Source organism: Drosophila nasuta, chromosome 3 (genome assembly GCF_023558535.2).
Source record: "Drosophila nasuta strain 15112-1781.00 chromosome 3, ASM2355853v1, whole genome shotgun sequence".
Taxonomy (NCBI): Eukaryota; Metazoa; Arthropoda; class Insecta; order Diptera; family Drosophilidae; genus Drosophila; species Drosophila nasuta.
Window position 1 is genome coordinate 26,378,854 of NC_083457.1, and position 23,114 is coordinate 26,401,967.

General features: G+C 36.9%; 2 protein-coding genes across 2 annotated transcripts; both read left to right on the plus strand.

Annotated features, from left to right (window-relative positions):
* The first annotated feature begins 326 nt into the window (after positions 1-326).
* On the plus strand, positions 327-3,924 carry LOC132792941 (angiopoietin-related protein 7-like). Its single transcript, XM_060802480.1, has 3 exons — positions 327-2,287; positions 2,357-3,552; positions 3,623-3,924. The coding sequence occupies exons 1-3, from the start codon at positions 2,156-2,158 to the stop codon at positions 3,723-3,725; spliced, it is 1,431 nt and encodes a 476-aa protein (XP_060658463.1). The 5' UTR covers positions 327-2,155; the 3' UTR covers positions 3,726-3,924.
* Positions 3,925-9,115: 5,191 nt separating this feature from the next.
* Positions 9,116-12,031, plus strand: LOC132791428 (serine protease inhibitor 42Dd). The gene is made up of 6 exons (XM_060800338.1): positions 9,116-9,238; positions 10,155-10,311; positions 10,367-11,025; positions 11,088-11,339; positions 11,396-11,540; positions 11,604-12,031. Exons 3-6 carry the CDS (start codon positions 10,396-10,398, stop codon positions 11,726-11,728), a joined length of 1,152 nt encoding a protein of 383 aa, XP_060656321.1. The 5' UTR covers positions 9,116-9,238; positions 10,155-10,311; positions 10,367-10,395; the 3' UTR covers positions 11,729-12,031.
* Positions 12,032-23,114: the final 11,083 nt, after the last annotated feature.

Below are 23,114 nucleotides of genomic sequence, written 5' to 3' on the forward strand. Positions count from 1 at the left end.
GTTTTGCACAAATATCACAACGAGCTTGGACACATAGGTAGGGACAAGATGATGAACATAATTTCGAAATCATATTGGATTGCGAATCTTAAAGAAAAATGTTGTAGACACATAGAAAATTGTCTTAAATGTATCGCATTTTCTCCAAAATCCGGAAAGACAGAGGGATTTTTACATAGTATACCTAAAGGAGATCAGCCTTTGTATTATTACACATTGATCATTATGGGCCAGTAGCAGCTAATAGAGCGAATAAACACATATTTTTGATTATAGATGGGTTTACAAAGTTTGTGAGATTATATACGACAAAACAACGAAGACCAAAGAAGCAGTTAAAGCACTGAAGGATTATTTTAGAGCATACAGTAGGCCAAAGTGCATCGTATCCGATAGAGGCAGTTGTTTCACTTCTACCGAATTCGAAGATTTTTTGGATGAATATAATATTAAACACGTGAAAATTGCCACAGGTTCGCCACAGGCAAACGGCCAAGTAGAACGAATAAACAGGAGCATTGGGCCAATGATAGCAAAGCTTTCGGAACCAGAAAAGGGAATTCATTGGGATTCGGTGATAGAGACGGTGGAATATGCACTAAACAACACAGTAAATCGAAGCATAAAACAAGCTCCTAGCAAAATGTTGTTCGGAATAAGTCAAAAGGGTAACATTAAAGACGAGCTTAGAGAAAAACTTGAAGAGATAGATACAGTAACTGACAAGAGAGATTTAAAACTCATTAGAAGTGAAGCAAAGGAGGTGCAAAGAAGGGCACAAAATTACAATGAAACATATTACAACAAAAGTAAGACAGAAGGTAAAAAATACAAAAAAGGGGACTATGTGATGGTAAAAAATTTTGACGCAACAGTAGGAGCTGCGAGGAAACTGATTCCAAAAAACAAAGGGCCATATGTGATTGCGAAAGTTATGCGAAATGATAGATTCCTAATTAAAGACGTAGAAAATTTCCAAGTTTCACGAAATCCTTACAAGGGCGTTTGGAGTATACAAAACATAAGACCATGGCTTGGAAATAAATATAAAAGAAAGAAATAAATAATAAGTAAAAACTATATACTATTAAGTAACTGTACAGTTAATAAACAAAATAATAGCAAATGTATTAAATAAGATTTAATTATATGTATATAGACTTAAGACTAAAAAATAATTGTTCTTTGTAAAGTCAAGATCAGGAGATCTAGTTCGCAGGATGGCCGAGTTGTAGTAGGACGTGTGCCTACATACACATACACATGTACATATTAACTTAACGCTCTCTCGGCTATCCAAACATCCGAACTCTCTCTCTCGGTATTGGCTCTCTTTATCGATTTCACATTCTATGTTATACAGAATTGAGCTACGCGGTCAGTCTTGATCGAGCAGCGAAATAAATCGGACGTTTAGACTGCATTGAGATTGTTTTATTGTGTGCGCGAGACTACCACAATATTCTTGATCAGCGTCAACAGCCGAGACGATCTAACCATGTCCGTCTGTCCGTCTGTGTGTCTGTGTGTCTGTCCGTCCGTCCGTATGAATACCTAGATCTCAGAGACTATAAGAGATAGAGCTATAATTTTTTTCGACAGCATTTGTTATGTTTGCACGCAGATCAAGTTTGTTTCAAATTTTTGCCACGCCCACTTCCGCCCCGCAAATCAAAAAAATCGAATAACAAGCGTAAAGCTAGAGTTGCGAATTTTGGTATATACAATAATTACTATAGTTATTATGATTCCTGATTTGGTTGCGATCAGATAGAAATTGTCGAAATTATTAAAGAAATACTTTTGTATGGGCAAAACGCCTACTTACTAGGGGTCTTAGTTGCTTTGGCTGACAATCTGGTATAATACGCAAAATACATTTCTTTTATTCAAAATGGGTTGCGGGTATCTCAAAGTCGAGTACACTCGACTGTAGCTTTCTTACTTGTTTTCTTTTGGTTTTATGTTTTTATTTTAAATTTTGAATCCACTTCGTATTTTCTGCTACCATTATCAAGAATTATAGTTGACACTGTCAGTTCTCTCGGTTCGAATAGAGACTCAATTTGCTATCACCTTCTCTCCCACTATGAATTTTTAATCTGAACCCACATCCGTTCTACACGTACTAGCTGCTAAATCTGCCAGCAACTCAATGCTTTTAGTTTCAAATTCATCATTTTCGCGTACAGTCGAAGCTTTCAAAATGGGCACAATAAAAATTAAATCAGTCTTCTTACTAACAGTTTTTAAAATGTTTTTGGTGGCCACAGCTATTGGTGAGAAGGTGAGAACAATTCCATAAAGCAGCATAGTACAGTGAGTGCTAATAATATTTACATCTTTTTCTTATCAGACATGTGAATTCGATCAAAAAATGGAAGAACAGTGCCGCATTCAAAGTTATAAAACTATGGAACCTTTGCTTGACTATTTTAGACAGGTTAGAAATGGGTTACAATACAAAGAGATTAGGGAAAATAAGTTAAATGAGTTAAATGAATTAAATTCTGATCTTATGGAAAAGTATCACGAAATTGTAAAAATTCATGACAAATTCATGAAGGAGGCAGCTCTATTAGATGAGTATAAACACAAAGTACTTAAAGGGGAAAACGATTTGCAATCGTGTCAAATTAAAGTTGATAAATTAGAATCTGAGATTAATTCAAAACAAAATATTATTAAATTAGAAGGACAATTATCAGATCAATCCCCCAACTTAGAAAATTGTCAAGTTCAATTAAAATATTTCAATTCTAGGTTAATTGAGAAAGATGAAATTATAAAGAGATTTAGTGAGGATATTCAAAATAACACAGAACATCAGAAATCACTTGAGTTGAAATTAGAGAAGAGTAAATCTGAATTAATAAAGCAAGAGATAGATATTCAGTTATGCCGATCTGAAATTGATACATTGAGCATGACATCAGAAAATATCAGAGAAGAGCAGAAAATAATTGAATCGCAATTAAAAGATAATCAAAGAAAGCTAATTGATAAGGTTATAGAAAATCAGTTATGTCAATCTGAAATTGAAATATTAAGTCCCACAACTTGCATCCCTTTTGGAGAAAATTCAGGAGTTCATCGACTCAATGTTTCTGGTGTAGGTTTATTCGATGTTTTGTGCGATAGTCAGTTAGCTGGACCTGGATGGATTGTAATACAACAACGAGTTGGGGGAAATGAGAGCTTCAATAGGGATTGGGCAACGTATCGCAAAGGTTTCGGTGCAATGGATAGTGACTTCTTCCTTGGACTAGAGAAAATACATCGTATCACAAGTTTGGAGCGTCACGAACTTTATATACATTTGGTTGCTGTGAATGGAAGTACCTACAACGCTCGATATGACGACTTCAAAATATCTGATGAGGACAATGGATACGCATTGAGTTTGGGTAACTTCAATGGAACTATTGTTCGGGATGCGATGAGAGAAGGCGAAAACATGAAATTCACAACATTCGATAGCGACAACGACATTGGTGATGGTAATTGCGCAGATACATACAATGGCTGGTGGCACACGGATTGTTATTATTGGTAAATATTAAAAACTATTATTTTCAATGCAATACACATAATTATTGATTTTTGTTTTTTTCTTATGCAGTAATTTAAATGCACCATATGGGCCGGATCTTGTTTGGTACTTAGAAAATAAATTGAAGGAAGCCAAGATGCTAATTCGCCCCATTGAGGCGATGAAGAAGTGATGAACTGAAGAGCTGAAATTCCGATATTTGACTCAATTATGTAATCATTTATATATAATTGGTGCATTAGAAAACCATAAAACGATCGACAATTTAATGCAGCGATTTATTTTCTTAATTAAAATTGATCGTGTTTTAGTATATTTTATGTTTTGATGTAGCAAATTGTAGTAAGTCTCTAAATGCTTTCAATAGAGCTGCAAATACTTAAAAGTAAGTAAACTTATGATTATCCTGTGTTGCATTGCCTTGAATATTAAAGTGATTTAATACTTTTTTATTAATTTGTAATACAACAAAGTGTTGAGCGAAATAAGAATTTTAATAGAGAATTTCGAATCGCAAAGCTTTTGGTTCCGTTGAGAGTGATTTCTTTGTTGGATTGGAGAAAATACATAGGCTCGAATGGGACTGTTTACTTTACGACTTCAAAATATCTGATAAAGACCATGGATACGCATTGAGTTTGGGTAAATTCAATGGAACTATTATTCAGGATGCGATGAGAGAAGGCAAAAACATGAAATTCACAACATTCGATTGCGAAAACGATTTTGGCGGTGGCAATTGTGCAGTTGAGTTCAAATGTGATTAGTGGTAGAATTCTTCTCTTCAACAGTAAAAACTGCAAATTGTTATTTTCTATGGAATATACACAATTTTTAATTGTTGTTTTTTCTTATGCACCAATTTAAATTTAAAAAAGGGAGCGCATATACGCGAGCGTAGATTACTTACTTGTTTAAGATTAAGATTGGTGTTTTTGCAATTTCCAATTTAAAGAGGCGGATTGTGTATTGGAAGTGATGTTTATTGCATAGCAAAGTGGTAAACTAAATATATAAATTAGATTGTAACAGACTTAATTTTACTTCTGGCGATATATTTATAATATATAGAAGAAATTGCCGTTCTCGAACTGCCTCCGCCGCTCTCTCCCTCTTCATCACTCTTTTGTTATAACCGTTTCTTGCATTCCCATTGCGCTCTCAGTCTTACCGCCGTTTCTTCGTTTCTATGCAACTGCAGTATCATCTCGAAGGGATCCCATTCCAGATCAGATTCATGCTTATCCCGCCAACGCCCGCAACCAGCGGATGATGAAGATAATGATGATGATGATGGGGTTGCAGATGCAGTGCCCCATGATGTGGCAACTGATGGGATGGAAGATATTCTTAGATAACTTTTAAAGTTTACTGTTGTTTGTTGAGCTTTTCTTCGCCTATAAAACTCTCATTTAAGCTACTGAAAAATGTTCATATGAGGAATTAAGAAAACAATTCAAATCAAAATATTTTAAATAAATCAATTTTAAATTCGTGAATATTTTTCATTTAGAACATATTTTCAAGTAAATATAGTATATTCAATTAGTTCCTTTTCTAAGAATATAAGACACCTCAAAAATATTTTAAATTAATATATAATTGGAGATAATTGCAAAGGTGTGTACCTCTCGGCAGTTTACTGAAATAATTGCTTAAGATTGAAAAATCAATACTTTGAATAAATTAAATAAATTAATTACATATTGCCAATAATTGCAAAATGGTCAGTGTGCACCAATCGACACTTTACTATATCGGCAAAGATCTTCCTCATTGCTCCTGCACATTTAATGCATTCACTTAATCCCAAGAGCCAAAGTCCAATAGAACATTGCACAAAATGTGATACAACACGATGCGTGGATGCAGACTCATGAACGCATGAAAATGGGTGAAGGGTATCTCAGAGTCGAGCATACTCGTAACAGTATATCGATATACCAAGTGTACCCTTCGATACATCTTTTATTTTTTTGCTTTTATTGAAAATGGGTTGAGGGTATCTCACAGATAGCATACTCGACTGTAGCTTTCGTAATTGTTAATTTTGAAACTTTACTTAGATAAGGTTCGGTGGATCAACATATGTTATATAGAATAAGAAATCAAATAATATAAAATATAATATATATTTTGTGTGCTCGAAAATGTTTTCGCTTTCCAAGAATTTAATTTTGTTTACTTTTTATGATTATGATTTTGCTGAAGCGTTCTCCCAAAAAGAGGTCATTCTGACAATTGTTGCCAAGCTCCTCGGCAGTTTCGAGTCAAAGGCCAGCAACGATGATAAGCAAATTAGAGTGAAGAGAGAAACACGTGCATGATGCGTGAAAGACATAGGAGCAATTGAATACACATATGTAGCTACTGGACAAATAGTTCGAAATAAATTAAAAACGAACGATCTTGTTGAGATTGCTCGACTACAAGATACCCAGTCCCCTGAATTTGAAAGTTTATTGAAAAATTAATAATTTTGCAAAATTCTAATAGATTTTATTAATATGTTCAAAATTTTTTTCAATATGATCATTTGCCTTTAAAACTTGTGATTAATTTAACAGGCATATTAATATATTTCCTTGGATTTTCCTATCTAATTTTATGTGCTTCAATTATTCTAAATTCCAAGTACATTAAAAAGTGTTGTATGCAACAGAACACAAAAGCCAACCATAATAAATTAATACCCTTTAAATAATTGAATTACTTTAAGATACAAGCTTAATTCGAAAATTGAATAATTTTCTTACACCATCTTCAGCTAAACAGTCTTTGAGCTTCTTTTGATGATGATACCCCACTGTAAAAACTTAATGCCCAAAAATACAGCGTCCAATTTCAAAGTTATGTTGATCTGACTTCATGAAATATATTTCATAAAATAACAACATATGTTAGTATATCCATACATATATATATGTTTAAGCACACAAAACGAAAACTCTCTTGCCAGACTTAAAAGACACTTCACTACAGAATAAATTTGATAGTAAGGAGTCAGGACTCCATATTGAGTAATGATTGTAAAGTCAGGTGGTTCCTTCTTGAGAATTGCATTTCTCAATTCAAGATTGCACTTCCACATATTAAATATAAATTAAACCTAGGTACAGTTAAGTATTTTAGTACATTGTTTGTTGTCTTTTATATAAAGTGAACATATAAAATAAGCTTAAGTGTGTCGCCTCATCAATTGGTACGCATCTTCGTCAGCATTGTGGAGATAAGCCATAGAATCACTCTCACTGATTGAAACAGTGACCTAGATGAGAGACAGAGAGAGAGAGAGAGAGAAAGACAGCGAGAGAGCAAGAGAGAGAGAGAGAGAGAGAGAGAGAGAGAGAGAGAGAGTGCTGATAATGATACGTTAGGTCTATATGACATTATCAATATCTTGGCTCATTGATTATGATCCTCAATATATTATATGTTATGTATGATACGTACATATGTACATATGTATATATAATACATTGAAATTTTACACTACACAGTTTTCTAATTTTAAGTATAATCAAAATTCAGCTAAATGAATCACTTTAAAGATGTCGCCACTTCTAGTTTCATTATCAAGAAGCCTCTCTCAGACAGGCGACTAAAAGATGACATTGTTTCGACATTGACAATATTTTCTATCGCCCCATACTGTCTCTCCCGCTTCGAACGTTTGAGCTGAACCTACACCCGTCATCGATTTAGATTTCGATTTTAGTTTCAAATTCATTTGCTTCGCGAGCAGTCTAAGCTTTTAAAATGGGCAGGATAAAAATTAAAGCAGTTGTCTTCTTAAAAGTTCTTTAAATATTCATGGTGGCCTCAACTGCATTCGATGAGGTAAGATCAATTACATAAAGCAGTGTATTACAGTGAGTGCTAAGAATGTTTACATTTTCTTCCTTTCAGACGTGTGAATCCGACCGACAAATGGAAGAACAGTGCCGCATTCATAACTACAAAACTGTGAAACCTTTGCTCGACTATTTTAGGCAAGTTCAAAATGAGTTAAAAGACAAAAAAAATAAGATAAATAAGTCAAATGAATTAAATTCTCGTCTTATGGAATAATTTCATGAAATTGTAAAAATTCATGAAAAAGTCATGAAAGAGGTAGCTCTATTAGATGAGTATAAAAACAAAGTACTTAAAGGGGAAAACGATTTGCAATAGTGTCAAATTAAAGTTGATAAATTAGAATCTGAGATTAATTCAAAACAAAATATTATTGTTAAATTAGAAGGAAAATTAACAAAAAAGTACACCAACTTAGAAATTTGTCAAGTTCCATTACAATCTCTCAATTCTAGGTTAATTGAGAAAGATGAAAATATAAAGAGATTTAGTGAGAATACATCAACATCATGTTAATAAAGAGAGATGAAGTTATCAAGTTATGTCAATCTGAAATTAATACATTAAATAGGACATCAGAACATATCAGAAAACAACAGAAGCAAATTGAATCGCAATTAAAAGGTAGTCAAACTAAGCTACTAAATAAGGTTAAAGAAAATCAGTTGTCAATCTGAAATTGAAATAATAAGTCCCACAACTTGCATCCCTTTCGGAGATTATCCAGGAGTTCATCGACTCAATGTTTGTGGTGTAGGTTTATTCGATGTTTTGTGCGATAGTCAGTTAGCTGAACCTGGATGAATTGTAATACAACAACGAGTTGGGGGAAATGAGAGCTTCAATAGGGATTGGGCAACGTATCGCAAAGGTTTCGGTGCAATGGATAGTGACTTCTTCCTTGGACTAGAGAAAATACATCGTATCACAAGTTTGGAGCGTCACGAACTATATATACATTTGGTTGCTGTGAATGGAAGTACCTACAACGCTCGATATGACGACTTCAAAATATCTGATGAGGACAATGGATACGCATTGAGTTTGGGTAAATTCGATGGAACTATTTTGAGGATAGGATGAGATACGCTCTAAACATGAAATTCACAATATTCGATCATGACAACGACAAAGATGGTGATGGTAAAACATATTAACATATTTTGACTGTCTTCTAATCGCAATTCAATATTTTTCTGGTGATTTCTGATATTCTCTGATATCCGATTTAATGTATCAATTACAGATTGACATAACTTAATAACTTCATTTTTTTTATTAACATAGTGTTATTCTCCTCTCATTACAATTCAATTGATATCTCATGGTCTGTGATATTTTCGATATTTTCACTAAATCTCATTATAGTTTCATCTTTTTGGATTAGTTTAAAACTGACAGTTTATAGTTCAATTTTACAAATTTTAATTTTGGTGCATTTTATCTGCAAATTCTCCGTTGAATATGCCAATAATTTTGTTAATATATTATATTTTTCAACTTTATTTTGACACTATTGTAAATAGTTTTCCCCTTTAAGTGCTTTTCTTTTAAACTCATCTAATAGCGCTGCCTCCTACATGAATTTTTCATGAATGCTAACAATTTCATGATACTCTTGCATGAGATCCGAACTTAATTCATTAACTTTTTCTTTAATTTCTTTTCCATTTATCTCATTTTTAAACAGGCTAAAATAATCGAGCAAAGGTTTCACAGTTTTGTAGTTATGAATGCGGCACATTTCTTCCATTTGTCGGTCGGATTCACACGTCTGATAAGAATAAAAGGACTACACCTTCAACACTCACGGTGCTACACTGCCTAAATGTAATTATTCTCACATTTTCTTTAGTTGCTGTGACAACAACAAATATTTCATTTTTTATTAGTAACAAAGCCGCATTTTATATTATTCAGCTCATTGCGATTCTTTCGACTGCACTAAATCAAGATGAATATAGAACGTAATGTAAAAATGCGCTTAAATCTACTAAAAAATCTGTTCTTAATAATTTATTATGAAAGCAATCGAATGCTTTATTAATGTTAAGAGTTTGACTCTCTCATTGGGTTAACAGAAGAGATTATTATCTGATCATCTCAATTAATTACAAATTTTATTAAATTGATAAGTTTCTGCTACATCAACGAGTTTATTAATTTTATCTGTTTATTGCTAGGTAACGAATTTATGTAGATCATTTATTAAATTACATTAATATTCAAAGTTCACGTAGAAAGATGTATACAGCATAATCATAAGTTTACTTACTTTTAAGTGTTTGCAGCTCTATTGAAAGCATTTAGAGACTTACAACTTACTACATCAAAGCATAAGATTTCGTGGCAAAAATTTTAAACAAACTTAATCTGCGTGCAAACATAACAAAAATTAGAGCTCTATCTCTTATAGTCTCTGAGATCTAGGTGTTTATACGGACAGACAAACAGACGGACAGACAGACGGACATGGCTAGATCGTCTCGGATGTTGACGCTGATCAAGAATATATATACTTTATTGGGTCGGAGATAACTCCTTCTAACTGTTACATACATTTCCTGCCGGCACAAAGTTATAATACCCTTCTACACCATGGGTAGCGGGTATTAGAAAGTGATGTAGCTGAAATCAACTTATCATTCAGTCAACAAAAATATTATAAATGCGGCTTGACAATGTTTAAGTGCAAAAATTTCATAATTTACAGATTTAAATTTAACAATTCAATTATAATTTTCAGCAAATATATTGATTATTCACATTCTACCACAATATAATTGGCAACTGCTGCTAATTAGAAAACACTTTAAAATAGTCAATTAAAACTAGAATGTTATCCACGTATTACCCAATTTCAACAATGTGCAATCGAAGTTTACTATTAAATTGTATTCTAGGTAAGCGTTTCCTCTTCACTAATGAAATGTAAATAAATTAAAACACTTTTTTCAGCTCTCGTTGGTTTTTGTTGAACTGAAAAAATGGCGTCGGGAGGCACCATAAAACCGCCACCTCACAGCTCGATTTGCTTTGCGCGAAACCTCTTTCAAGCGCTCAGCAAGTCGCCTGAGCTCAGTGCCAAGAATCACATGGTTTCCCCAGCGGCAGCTCGCAGTGCCTTGACTCTGGTGTTCATGGGAGCTGGTGTCAAGAGCGCAGAGGAATTGCGCCGTGGATTGTTGCTTGGATCGGCTAAGAAAGTGGAGATTGCTGAGCAACACGCGGAGGTCATGAGCAAAGAGTGTGTGTGCAATGAAAAGGGGGTGTCTATGCGTCTGGCCACGGGATTATTTGTCAAGGATGATCTCGAGTTGCTGCCCGATTTCAATGCGAAGGCCTTGGAGTTCTTCAACGTTCAGGCGGATACTTTGAACTTTTTGGATGCCCAGAGTGCGATGCAACATGTGAACAAATGGATCGCAAGCCAGACATTTCACACTATTAGAAATCCATTTAGTCCGGCGACTTTCAGTGTAGAATCCAGCGTTCTATTGGTGAATTCTGTGTATTTTCGAGCCAGATGGGCGAAACGTTTTGCTGTGGAGCACAGTACATTGGATGATTTCTGGATTAACCCGAAGCAGCGAATGCAGCTGACGATGATGCGACAGGTGAGTTGAAAATTCCACTTACATATATTTTTTAATGAATTTTTAATGCCATAAATTCACAGGTGGGAAAATTCCGCTATGGGCAATCAAATAAGCTGAAATCGAGAATACTGCAATTGCCTTTCGAGGAATCCGATTTAACCATGCTGTTAATTGTGCCCTTCGAAATTGATGGACTGCCAGAGTTGGAGATGAAACTGCAGCAGTTCGATTTGAATGAAGTCGCCTTGAAGTCAGTGATGCACGACTGTGAAGTAATGATGCCCAGGTTCAAGATGGAATGCGATGTAGATCTAAAAGTGCCGATGCAAAAAGTAAGTGAGATGCCATCATTGTGAATCGCGTTTGTTATTTATAACCCTTATTTCAGCTGGGAATCAAGCGCATCTTTGAGCCTGGAAATGCAGATTTAAGTGGTCTATTTGCCAAGAAGTCACAGGGTCTGATTACGGAGGCCAGACAAAAACTCTATTTAAATGTTAACGAGGCGGGTTGCGAAACAAATTCCGATGCACGTAAGCAAACGTATTTGACATTACAATGCAAATTTACAAATGATTCAAATTGCTCTCATTTAGCTGTGAAACCAGCTGCAGTTGGCAAAGATGTGGAACTAAAGATATTTAAGGCAAATCATCCATTTGTGTTTGCCATACGAAACAATAGAAATGTCTATTTTGTGGGTCATTTTGTCAAGCCCTGATTAGCCCGGGCAAGCCGAGCAAGCGGCGCTTTCAATTGTGTGCCCATAAAATCAAATGCAAATTTTTATTACAAATCGCCGGTCGTTTGCGTTGACAGCCCTCGACGACATCAGGATGCTTGTAATGGGCCATTGCAGCCTTATTGCTAAACATACAATTGTAATCGACAGTCAACAGTCGACAGTCGACAGTCAGACACATAGATATACTGTTTGTATAAATGAAAGTTCAATAAAATCAACGGCAGTGTCAGATGTACAAAATTGTATATCAATTGTTGTCCGAGAGTGAAGTGCAATGAATGGAAATTCGAATTAATCAAAAAGATTGCAATGTTGGCTATTGTTCTATATTTGATTGAAATTAAATACAGTATAAATTCATGCATGCAAATTAAATGCATTGTTAAACAATAAACAACAATGTGAAATTTGGAGATTAGGTGATTAAAATGGACAACCAAAGTTGCACTTTAATAAATATATTTACTCGTTTCTCTATACTGTCTATTAATATTCATTATAGATAACAATTACCAATATTTCTCAATTACATAAACTTGAATTTCCGCTCTGTCTCTTGGGGGGGCGAAGCGCATCAGCTGAACTGCCAGCGAATAAGAATAGCAATAAAACAAATAGCAAAACAGCAGCAAAGTTGAACAAAGTGGAAACGTGCTGGAGCTGGAGCAGGGCTTGAGGTGCCGCCTTGCCTGATCATTGAACGTTTCGCTGATATACAAAAAAAAAAAGCAGCCGTCTTGCAATGACTGTGACTGCGATTGCGACGGCGAACAATGGCTAAAAGTAAGGAAGAGGAGTATGAAGAGCGTTGCTGAACTAAATGAAAAGTTGAAAGCAGCAAAACGAGCGTCATTGGCATTGCCTTATTGCCATTTCTTCTGGCAATTGCTATACAACTTGTTAGCCAATTTTAAATACAACTGCTGCCACTGACAGTAATCAAGATTGCATGGCGGTGGCGGTGGCGGTGGCACTGGCGGTGACGGTGGCGGTGGTGGACTACAACAATGCCAAATGTCATTCGACGGGGCGGCCAACAATTGAAAAATAAGTAATTTCACAACTGTAGTGAACTCTGTACGCAGCAACAAACAGAAGGAACAACAGCAGCTGGGACAAGCACAAAACGCGACTCAGTCGCATTCTCCTTCGCCGTCGCATTCTCAGTCGTAGTCTCCGTCTCCGTCTCAGTCGCATTCTCAGTCTCAGTCACAGTCGGAGACGGAATCGGGAGTCCGAGTCGCAAGTCCGCTGCCGCGTTCACGTCCGGTTTCGCAAACTTTTGCCGTCCAATTCATCGATGATTTTCGTAGACCGCCTTATGCTACAGCTACAGCTACAGTTAGAGCTCCCCATTGCCATTGCCATTGCCATCCCAGAGTGTCTGCCATTGATGGCCACTACTGCCGGGGTTTTGTGGCAAATGTTTATCTTTTGGTTTGGTTTGTGTTTGGTTCATTTCGTCTCGTTTCCCTGCTCTGCTCCACTCTGCTCTGTTCTGCGCATTTTCTTGATTTTAGTTACGAGTATATGCCTCTAGGCTGCTTGGCAGCGTCATCAAAACGGATGTGCAGCTGCACAAACTTTGTCCCAGCGGGTCAACGTCAGCGGGCGACGGCAACTGCGGAGGGACTGTGAAAATTGTGCTCGGTCCCCAAACAGTTGTGTAATTTGGAGATGCTAATGTAATGTCACAGTAATGAAATTACTGACATCTTTGCAACCAAACTGTGCAGGCTACAAAATTGAACATTTAAACAGAGTTCAAATAACAAATATCGAAAAAAAACGAATAATATTTTTTTTCGTAAATTAAGCACTTAAAAAATAAAAATACTCATACAATATTTGCGTATTAACAAGTAAGAAAACTAGTCGAGTGAATAAGAGCAAACAACTGCGATATTATACTTAAAATATACCAAAATAACATACCGAAAAATACAAAAATGTACCTTAAATATATCAATTTTTACAATACTATGTTTTAAATATACAATAGTAGAGCGTGTTTGCCATACAGAAGTACTATATTTCTCAAATAACTTCTACAATTTTTATCTGATTACATCCAAATTTTCAGGAATCATAAATACTGAAGTTATAATTGTACCGAAATAACTCACATGTGTGATATATAGGTATATAGGTAACATATTTTTTTTACATAGAAGACAAACATTGCATTTTTTAGGGTGCTCTTAAATTATTCATATTTAATAGCAAATAAATAAATATTTTTACATTTCAATATCAATACTTTAATATAAATTTATTGCTTTTATTAAAGTGCTCTTAAATTATTCATAGTAAAAAGCAAATAAATAAATATTTACACATTTGCTACAAAAGCAAAATCAGTGAAGCTATAAAAATCTCAAAAATTGTGTCTTAAATAGCAAGTAAATAAGTGAAATATTTTAATGTCATTCATTTAACCAGTTCGCAATCGCCCCGAGCGACATAAATTCCTTCAACTGAGTAATGCTTTCCAAAGTTGCAAGCAATATGCAAAGGGTAAACATTAATATACTTATAAGCCAATACTGTTGGCATAATAAATCAACAACTTGTCGCAAATGTAATTTAAAGCCAATCATATGCATCCACATGCAACATCGCAGTCCCGTTCCCAAAATGTTTGTGTACCGGAAAATGCATTAAGCATCCTCATTTGACCCTCAAATAGGATTTGCTAACTTAGCTCGAAATTTGTAGTTATGGTTTCGATGTTAAGTATACGCCATGTAAGCTCTATTATGAAATTGTAATATTTTAATAGATTTTTGGAATGACTATTTCTGTAAACAACAATTGCATAATAACATTTCTATTAAAAATTGTGCCTCCAGATTATTCTGCAAGTGCATTTCCCAAACACTCGCAGTCTATTTAGTATTTGAAACTTATGTTCATGAGGAAAGTGAATTGAAATTAAAAAGCGGAAACGTAATTGCTGGTATTCGCATTATATATTTTTTTATTTTTGGCTTAGTTGTGGCCAGCAGGTAGATGGGCTGTCATGAGCCACGCTTATCGCTCGGTTGCAGCTTAAACATCGTTTAATTCATCACACGACGGGTGCAACAGCTAGAACAGTTGCTTTCTATGGTACGTTTCGCTTTTTTTTTGTGTGTGCAGCAAGCGTGTGTGTCAGAGCGAGCAAATTGCTGCCATTGCCTTGATAATAAGCCGTCATGCAACCCCAACTGGTTACGTATACGCCACCGAGCTCCACATACACACACACACATACATAGATATGCGTGCAAAAGTTTGCTTTAATTTGAAATGCACGGCAGCAAATTGCAAGTCAGATGAGCTGCCGGTGGTGGCAACTTATCCCATTTGCAAAAATTCTGTAACAGATGAAAAAAAAAAACCCAGTTGAAAAAAAAAACAAGCTGAAAAACTCAACGAGTCGGACAGGTGATTTAAAAGCCATTTGTCAGCAGCAGCATTCGCAGTATCCGCAGCAGCATTCCCAGCAAGTAGCAGGCAGGAATGACGATGACGACTTTTGCTTGCTTGAGTTGACTATCGTGCGAGAAGCACGAGACAAGGTGATTGGCTTGGGTCAGTGAAATTATTCAAATTATCTTTAGCAAAATTTTACTGTCAGGTGCCGTCAGGCAATAGCAACAAAAACGAGCGGACCAGACGGCAGTTGCAATGCCAACAATAAGAATAAGAATGGTAAGTTACCCCCGAGCAGCAATCAAATGGCTTTAGTACCATTCTTTTATCGCGCGCAGCCTCATCCAGACTCCCAAACATGAAGTTGCCATGTGGCACCCCAAGAAACAGCAGAAACGGCAGTCGACAGTCGGCAACTAGCAACTGGTAAACTGGCAACCGGCAGCTGACAGACGACAGACAGAGAGAGAGAACAGAAAACAGAGGATAGAGGATGGAGGACAGAGGCTGTTCTCTTGCGTCCTTGCTTGCTGTGGGTGTCTTGTGATTCTTATAGTTCTTGTTGTTGTTGTTGACGACAATTGTAAATCCCATCTATTATAAGTGCTTCTTACCACTTCGTCGTCGAGCATTGACATTTGGCTAATGGCAAAAATGTCACCAAAATGCAGACAAACAAGAAGCTGCCATGACAGTGGCCCAAGCCCAGTCTACAAACACACAACACAAGATGTTAGCCAGTGCTGGAAGACATTAGAGAGAGAGAGAGAGAGAGAGAGAGAGAGAGAGAGAGAGAGAGAGAGAGAGCTGAGCAGCTGAGCTTTGTAGCATTTATTACTTTATTTACAAACATTTTGCCATCAGCTTACAAACTGATACCTAATATCATCGAATCTGCTGCTGTTGATAACTCTGATCCCTTCGCTTTGCCTCTTGATATTTCTATAAATAGATATCACACTTCAACGCTTGATTGCCCTAAGGCCATACATATTCCGTTTTAATAAATGTCGAATTACAAATGCAATTCCTATAAGAAACACAAGTTTTCTTTACATGTTTCTTTTGTTTTTTTTTTCTGCAAGTGCAACACATAATTCATTAAACAGTTGGAGGCCAGTCGAGTGTGAGTTGCAAATCAATGGCAATCATAAATCAAACACAATTTGATTCATTGATTAGAACATCGGCCACAAAGCAACGTTGGAAAAGGGGAAATGTGTGTATGTGTTTGTGTATGTGTGGGGGGTTGGCCAGCTGCTTTAACACACCTATTTAATCAACCCCCCAAACCCCCAAAATGGCAATTGATTAATAACCACGCACAGCATGCGATGTCTAACTAAATTACCTACTCGCAGTCGTATGGGGCGCTTAATAGCAATCAAAGGAGCAGACAGATTTCAATCTAAATAATGAAAGCAAAAAAAAAAAAATCATAAGAAGAAACAACTTATACAGTAACCGATAAAACAATTTGCAAGCAATCGAATCGAAGTTGCTTTACTCTATATTGTCTGTGCACACAAAAGCAATTAACTCGCATATTTGATAAAATCGTAAATATATATGTTACATCTATATGTATATTTTACAAATATGTGTGTGCATTGCGTATCTGCTCCTTAATTGAAAAGGACACATTGTGGTTATAGCCAACTGCAAAAACCACCTAAAAATATACAAAATACTTATACAAAATACAAAGTGTCATGTCCGTGTTCGTTCCGGTGTCTGCGTGCGTGTGTGTGTGAATGTGTGTGTATGTGTGTATTGGTGTCAGTGTCAGTGTCGGTGTCAGTGTCCGGGTCCGGGTCACATTTGTTATGACAAGTGATGTCGACATCGTTTTTGTTTGCATTTTGTAGATTCGCCTCAAATTGTTTTTTGTAATTTTGCAGACACAGAGAGAGACACGAGTTAAAGTAGAATATTTTGGCAAAGACAACTGCAGTTTATGCAATCTTTAATTGGATACGAAACAATAACTCATTAGCATAACATTCACTTCACATATCCATCTACAACTACGTACATCTGCAACTCGCAACACATGTGGCAACATTTCATGCTGCCAATCAGTGTGAATTCGGCGACATGCAACACAAAACATTTGACGGTTGTTGCATATGTCAGCCTCATATGTTGAATGCAAATGGCTTCTTCTTCTCTGTCAGCCTCTCGAGGCAAGCAAAATCAGAGAGTCAGAGAGAATTTAATTCGGAGCCAATTTAAAGTAACTAAAAAACTACTCTTGGTATTGATAAGTTTTTCACCTTTTGCCACGCTTGTTAAGTTTTGCATATATTTCAGCTAGTTTGGCTAATTCTTTAAGCTTCTCTTTCCACTTTCCACTCTCTCATTTCTTATGCATATATTCAATTTTTGTTACTTTCGCATCACGACAACAACAACAAAATGTACACGAATAATTGCATGAGATAAAAAAAATATAAAATAGAGCAAAGGGAGACGGATTTGCATTTTAGATTCGCAGCATTCACCTTTTTATATGTTGTTGATTTTTGTTTGTCATTACGAGGGGAAGAGCAGAAGACGAAGAAGCAGTAACCAGTGTGTCCCCCCATCAGACAACTGACAACAATAATATTTTGTTGTACGTTGACAGACGAGCTGAGGGAGCTGGAAATAACCTCGGAACTGGGGACCTAAAACCTGGACGCACAGATAAGAAACCCTCACTTCACATCGCCTGGCCTCACCTAAACATAAATGCAGCAGTTGCGAGTGGACACTGAATGAATGTCAGCAACGGTTGGCAGCTTGTCACAGACAGAAACTAATACTTAAGACAATTTTTTATGACAGCATAACACACCCCCACACACACACACACATACAAAGGACAGCAGCGGCAGGAAGAAAGCAACAAAGGCAGTTGCCTTCTAGTGACGAATGATTTAAAGTTTTTGGCCATTTTGTTAGAACGCCCAACGTTGAACGTTGAACGTTGAGTGTGGGATTCCATGGACATGTCTGCCAGTGTTTTTCGGTGTTTAGTTACATTTTTGTCTTTACATTGTATGGCAAGCAAAAAAAAAGATCAGAGCAGAGCAGAGAAACCAGAAGGTGGGGAAGATCTGATGAAGTGCCAGCATTCCTTTAAAGTGGGTAATATATTTTTATGATTTCCTGCCTCGCTTAATGAGATTTGGCTACGCAATGTTTGTCGTAACTTTTGTGCGTCGCTTTTTTATTTGCGCTCATTTTGAGGTAATGCGAGAAGTTTTATGTGTTGTGATTTCTGTTGATTGATGCCCCCCACATATATATTGTGCTTTATATTTGGAACAGACAAGCAGACAATGCGCAAAGCGGATTGTCAATGACAATTAGCTAAATTAGCACATAAGCTGCAGACAATGCAAAACAGAAGGAGGCAGCAACAAGATTTGACTGTATAAAGAAAGTAACTGAAAAGTACTAGAAGTTGTGAGTATCATTATAAATTAATGTGTTAATAAATAAGGAAACACATATAAAAAATAAATCTCAAAAAGTTTTTAAATAATGAATGTATAGAAATGGAATAAAATTGAAATATTTATAATTAATAGAAAACACAAACTATTTTGAAAAGAAAGCCATTTAGAAAATATTTATGTATATAAGAAAATACGTGCTGAAAATTACATTTAAAAAAAATAATAGAAAAACGAAAAAAAAAAAATTTTTTAAATATTAAATGAAAACAAAGACCATCTTAAAAAGAGAGAAGAAACTAATTAAAGATACAAATATATAAATAAACAGCTAGGAACCCGAAAAGTAAATAAAGCTTAAATTAATCAAGAAATAGAATTAAGAAAATATATTCAAATAAATAACAAACTGTTTTTAAAAGTGAATAGAAGATCTTTAATAAATATGGAAATAAAATTTCGAAAATATTTAAAAAGTGAACTGAGCTTGTCATTCAAGTCATAAGACAATCAAATTGCATTCTTTGTCTGTTGGCCAACACTTGCACCTTGTGTCATTGGGTCGCCACGCTAAATTTGTTGCATGGAACCGCAACGTAAATAAATGCAACGAGCTTTGTGGCAATACTTTTGGTGGCAACATGCAAATTTGCATTTCGCTACTACAAAACATAAAATGCAGCAGCAGCAGCAACTATTTGCGGCAAACAGTAGCGCAAAGCGAACAGCTTGTCTAATTGTAATCCAAGTTGTAAGTCGTTTAAAACAGACAACGAGGACGACGATGGCGATGGCGATGGCAATGGCGATGGCGATGGCGAATGGCGAGTACTCGAATTAATTACCCTCGGAAGTTGCTTGCTAACAACGCGCAACGAAACGGAACGGCATACGGAAATGCCAGAGCAGTGCAGTGCAGAGCGGAGTTGAGTTGAGTTGAGTGTTGTAGAGCGGACCAGAAACCGGACAGGACAAGAAGAACCAGAAACGGACCAAGCCGGACCGGACAGAGGACAGCGGACAGTGGAAAGTGGACTGGACCAAGCTCCGGGCTGCGATGCGAGCTCCGTTACAGATTCAGATTCGCAATTCACATTCGCAGTTGTATTTGGACGCACTCTCTCTCTCTCTCTCTCTATCTAGCACTCTCTAGCTCTGTCTCTCTTACGCTTGTGTGGACTTTGCGTTTTGGCAATGTCATCATCAACGCGTTGAAGTTTGAGTTTGTGTACACGATATGGCAATGTCGGAATGGTGGTCCTGCTCCTGGTCAGGACTTGTGGCCGCAGTGCAATGAAATTGCGACCGCAATGTCTCTCTATCTGACTTTGTGTGTGTGAGTGCGACTGTGTATGTGTGTGTGTGTGTCGCTCTGTCTCTTTTGCTGCCGCTGCCTCTGCTGCTGCTGCTGCTCTGCTGTCTCTGTGTTGGTGACGTGCAAATGAATGCAGCGGAAATGAAATGAATTCGTTAGAGGCCGCAAAAAACGCGGCGTGCGGCATGCGGCATGAGACGCGAGGCACGAGGCACGAGGCATGCAGCGTGCAGCGTTCAACGAGCTGCGAACATTGCAAACGGTTTGCAATTAATGAGCGCCTGCCGCTATGCAATAAAAAAATGCATAAAGCTGTGAAAACTGTTGGAAATAACACAAAAAATGAAACCTGTTTAAACTGTAAGCACAATTGGGCGTGGCTGTGTTACGAGTCTATGATTTAAGCAACTCGCCAACTGTAACTGGAACTGTAGCTGTAACTGTAACTGCAACTGACAAATGCACATCATAAATATAAAAATATGTGGGACAAATGTTAATTATGTGTTGATGGCTTGCAACTAAATGCAGTGCATATACATAATTAATTAATGGCATGACAACAAACATAATAAATACGTGATCTTAAAGTCAAACAGTTGCGCTGTCCACCTTCCATTTCTCTTTTTGTTTGTGTTGCCTTTTGAGCAGCTTAACATAATGAGCTCAAACGAAAAAAATCTTGTTAAAAGTGAAGAAAGTCAGAAAGTATCGCAAGGCATTTTGAGACTTGTAGAAGAGAGCGCTGCTCATGATTTACCAGCCAAGTCAGTTAATCCTCGAAAGCTACTTAAAAGTCAATACGACAACAACAACAACAACAACAACAACAACATGAAGAAGAGGAGAAAATGAAGAAGCGGAGCGCACAAAGTGCAACGAGAAGCGGAGCAGAAGAAGAGCCAAAGAAACTTAATTAGAAAATTATGCGCGCAACTTCAAAAGCTGCTGCCACTTTGGCATTAGAGATGCGCCTTCTACACTCTTCCCTCTCGCTCTCTCGCTCTTACATATGTATGTGTGTGTGTGTGTCTGAGTGAGTTTTAGTGCTTATAATTTGCATATTAAATGTCATGAAGTGATTTTCTAATGAATCAAAAGCCATCAAATTCGGTAGCAGCCTTTGCTGCTGCTGCTCTCGACTTTAACATTTTGTGCAAAACTCTCGTGCAGTTTTAATGATGGTTTTATATTAAGGGGCTGTCGAAATTGTTGCCTTTTGCCGCTCTGCACTCTGCACTTAGACACACAATTATAGCACATGCTCAGCCAGACACACAAGTTCACACACATACACGCAGTTAAGGAGCAACTCGTATTATAAGATGCAAAACTTCCATCTAGAGCTGCTTTTCTCTTCTTCTTCGACTTTTATTTTTTACTTTGGCACTGCATTTTTTATGGCATTAATTTTTAGCTTTAGCAACATACACGAGTGGGGACAGCATCACGTTTTTGACTTGTGTCTTTCTTTCCTGTATTATACTCAAGTTTTTGTGGAGTACTTCATGCTTTTTCTCCTTTTCGTTGTTGTTGTTGTTGTTGTTGTTGTTGTTGCTCATAAGCCATGGCATCAAAGCAAACTTCCCTATTAGTTGTAGTGCCAAACGGCTGCAGTTAAATTGCGAACTCAACGTAGTCATCGTCATCGTCATCGTCATCGTAGTCGTCGTCATCACCGTTGATTTGCAGGTAAAAGTTTTCGCAGCTATACATGGAAACGATAATTTCACACATATTTGCAAAATACTCGCATAGTAATCATAACTTTATCACGCGCGTTTTCGCCTCTTGACGTTGATTAAGTTGTGCTTAAAGTTTACGCAAAGCGAGAGGGAAGGAAAACCATGGCATAATGAAGACATTCGCGCGTACTTGTGGCAAAAAGTTTGCCACTGCTACAGCCAAAACTCCGAATCATATGCAGAGCAAAACTGTGTGTGTGTGTGTGTGTGTGTGTCTCAACTGTGTGAAGTTCGAAGACGATACCGAAAAACTTTACGCAGCAGCCACGAGCCAATAGAGCTTAAATTAAAATTCATTTGATGGTCAATGCTCTCAGATACATCATAACATCAGACAATTTTCCACGTACACGACGCGTGCCACAACGAACCTGTCAGCAACAGCGGCAGCGGAAAACAAATCATCTTCAAGGCGTTTTTAGGCTGCACGCACGCACCTCAAAAAGGATCTGTGGGGGATCAAAGCAGACACACACACACACACTTAGGAAAGCGAAACAATAAAGTTGATAACATAATTATTGGGAGAAAATAAAGGTAACAGAAATGTATAATAAGGTTGCCACGAAACTGTTTAAAATTCCACGTCCAATCGATTGACTACAGTGGAATATTAAAGCATCCAAATCACCATCGAAAGAGCTTCTGCTGACTAAGTTTTAATTGAACTTTAGTGCACTGCACTGCAAACTGCAACAAGAGCTTAGACAGTCAGAGATGTCAACAGTGCAGCGAAGGAGATGACTGAAAAAAAAAATGGAAATGAAAGTTCAGGTAGCTGCTAGATTATTTTAATGGAATAATTAAGCATGTTTGCAGCCTTGGCAAGCTCTGACAAGGGAATTTGGACATAAAGCACAGCGTCACCAAGGATTGCATGCAGAGACAGAGACAGAGAGAGGGAGCGAGGAATGTAAAGGAGCAAGCTTGACTTGACTTTGCCTTGACTCGCGGCCAACTTGAAATTGCCGTTCAATATGCAAGCTGCATAATGGCAAACGCAATTGTCAAATAGCGTGTAACCAAGGCGTTGTAGTCAGAGAGAGTCCAAGCCTGGCCATAATCGTATTGAATGACAAATAATTGAGGTTAGTTTAGCCATTGAGAAGGCGAGTGAAGGAACTACTCGTAAATGTCAAACACGTCTTACGGCTCATGAGCAAGTGTTGATGGCACCAACTGAGACTCAAAGTGTGGGCGTTCGTTTGTGGGCATATATACGTACACACATACATACATATATCTAACATAGTATATATACGTACTACTATATGTAGTAGAGCCAGAGACCAAGCGACCACACGTGCTGATGCTGCTATTGCCAGTTTTCCAATACAAAAGCGCACAATTTTCTAAAGAAAAACTTTTGTAACGGAAAAAGCAAAAGTTTTGCCTTCGACACCGCAACGGGAATTGTGTTTAGCAGCAGCAGCCGAAGCACA

Bases quoted from the DNA above. Each gene is read 5' to 3' on its own strand.
- LOC132792941 (XM_060802480.1), top strand. From the start codon at position 2,156: ATGCTTTTAGTTTCAAATTCATCATTTTCGCGTACAGTCGAAGCTTTC. The intron at 2,288-2,356 runs GTGAGAACAATT...TTTTCTTATCAG, and splicing joins CCACAGCTATTGGTGAGAAG to ACATGTGAATTCGATCAAAA. The intron at 3,553-3,622 runs GTAAATATTAAA...TTTCTTATGCAG, and splicing joins CACACGGATTGTTATTATTG to TAATTTAAATGCACCATATG.
- LOC132791428 (XM_060800338.1), top strand. From the start codon at position 10,396: ATGGCGTCGGGAGGCACCATAAAACCGCCACCTCACAGCTCGATTTGC. The intron at 11,026-11,087 runs GTGAGTTGAAAA...ATAAATTCACAG, and splicing joins AGCTGACGATGATGCGACAG to GTGGGAAAATTCCGCTATGG. The intron at 11,541-11,603 runs GTAAGCAAACGT...GCTCTCATTTAG, and splicing joins CGAAACAAATTCCGATGCAC to CTGTGAAACCAGCTGCAGTT.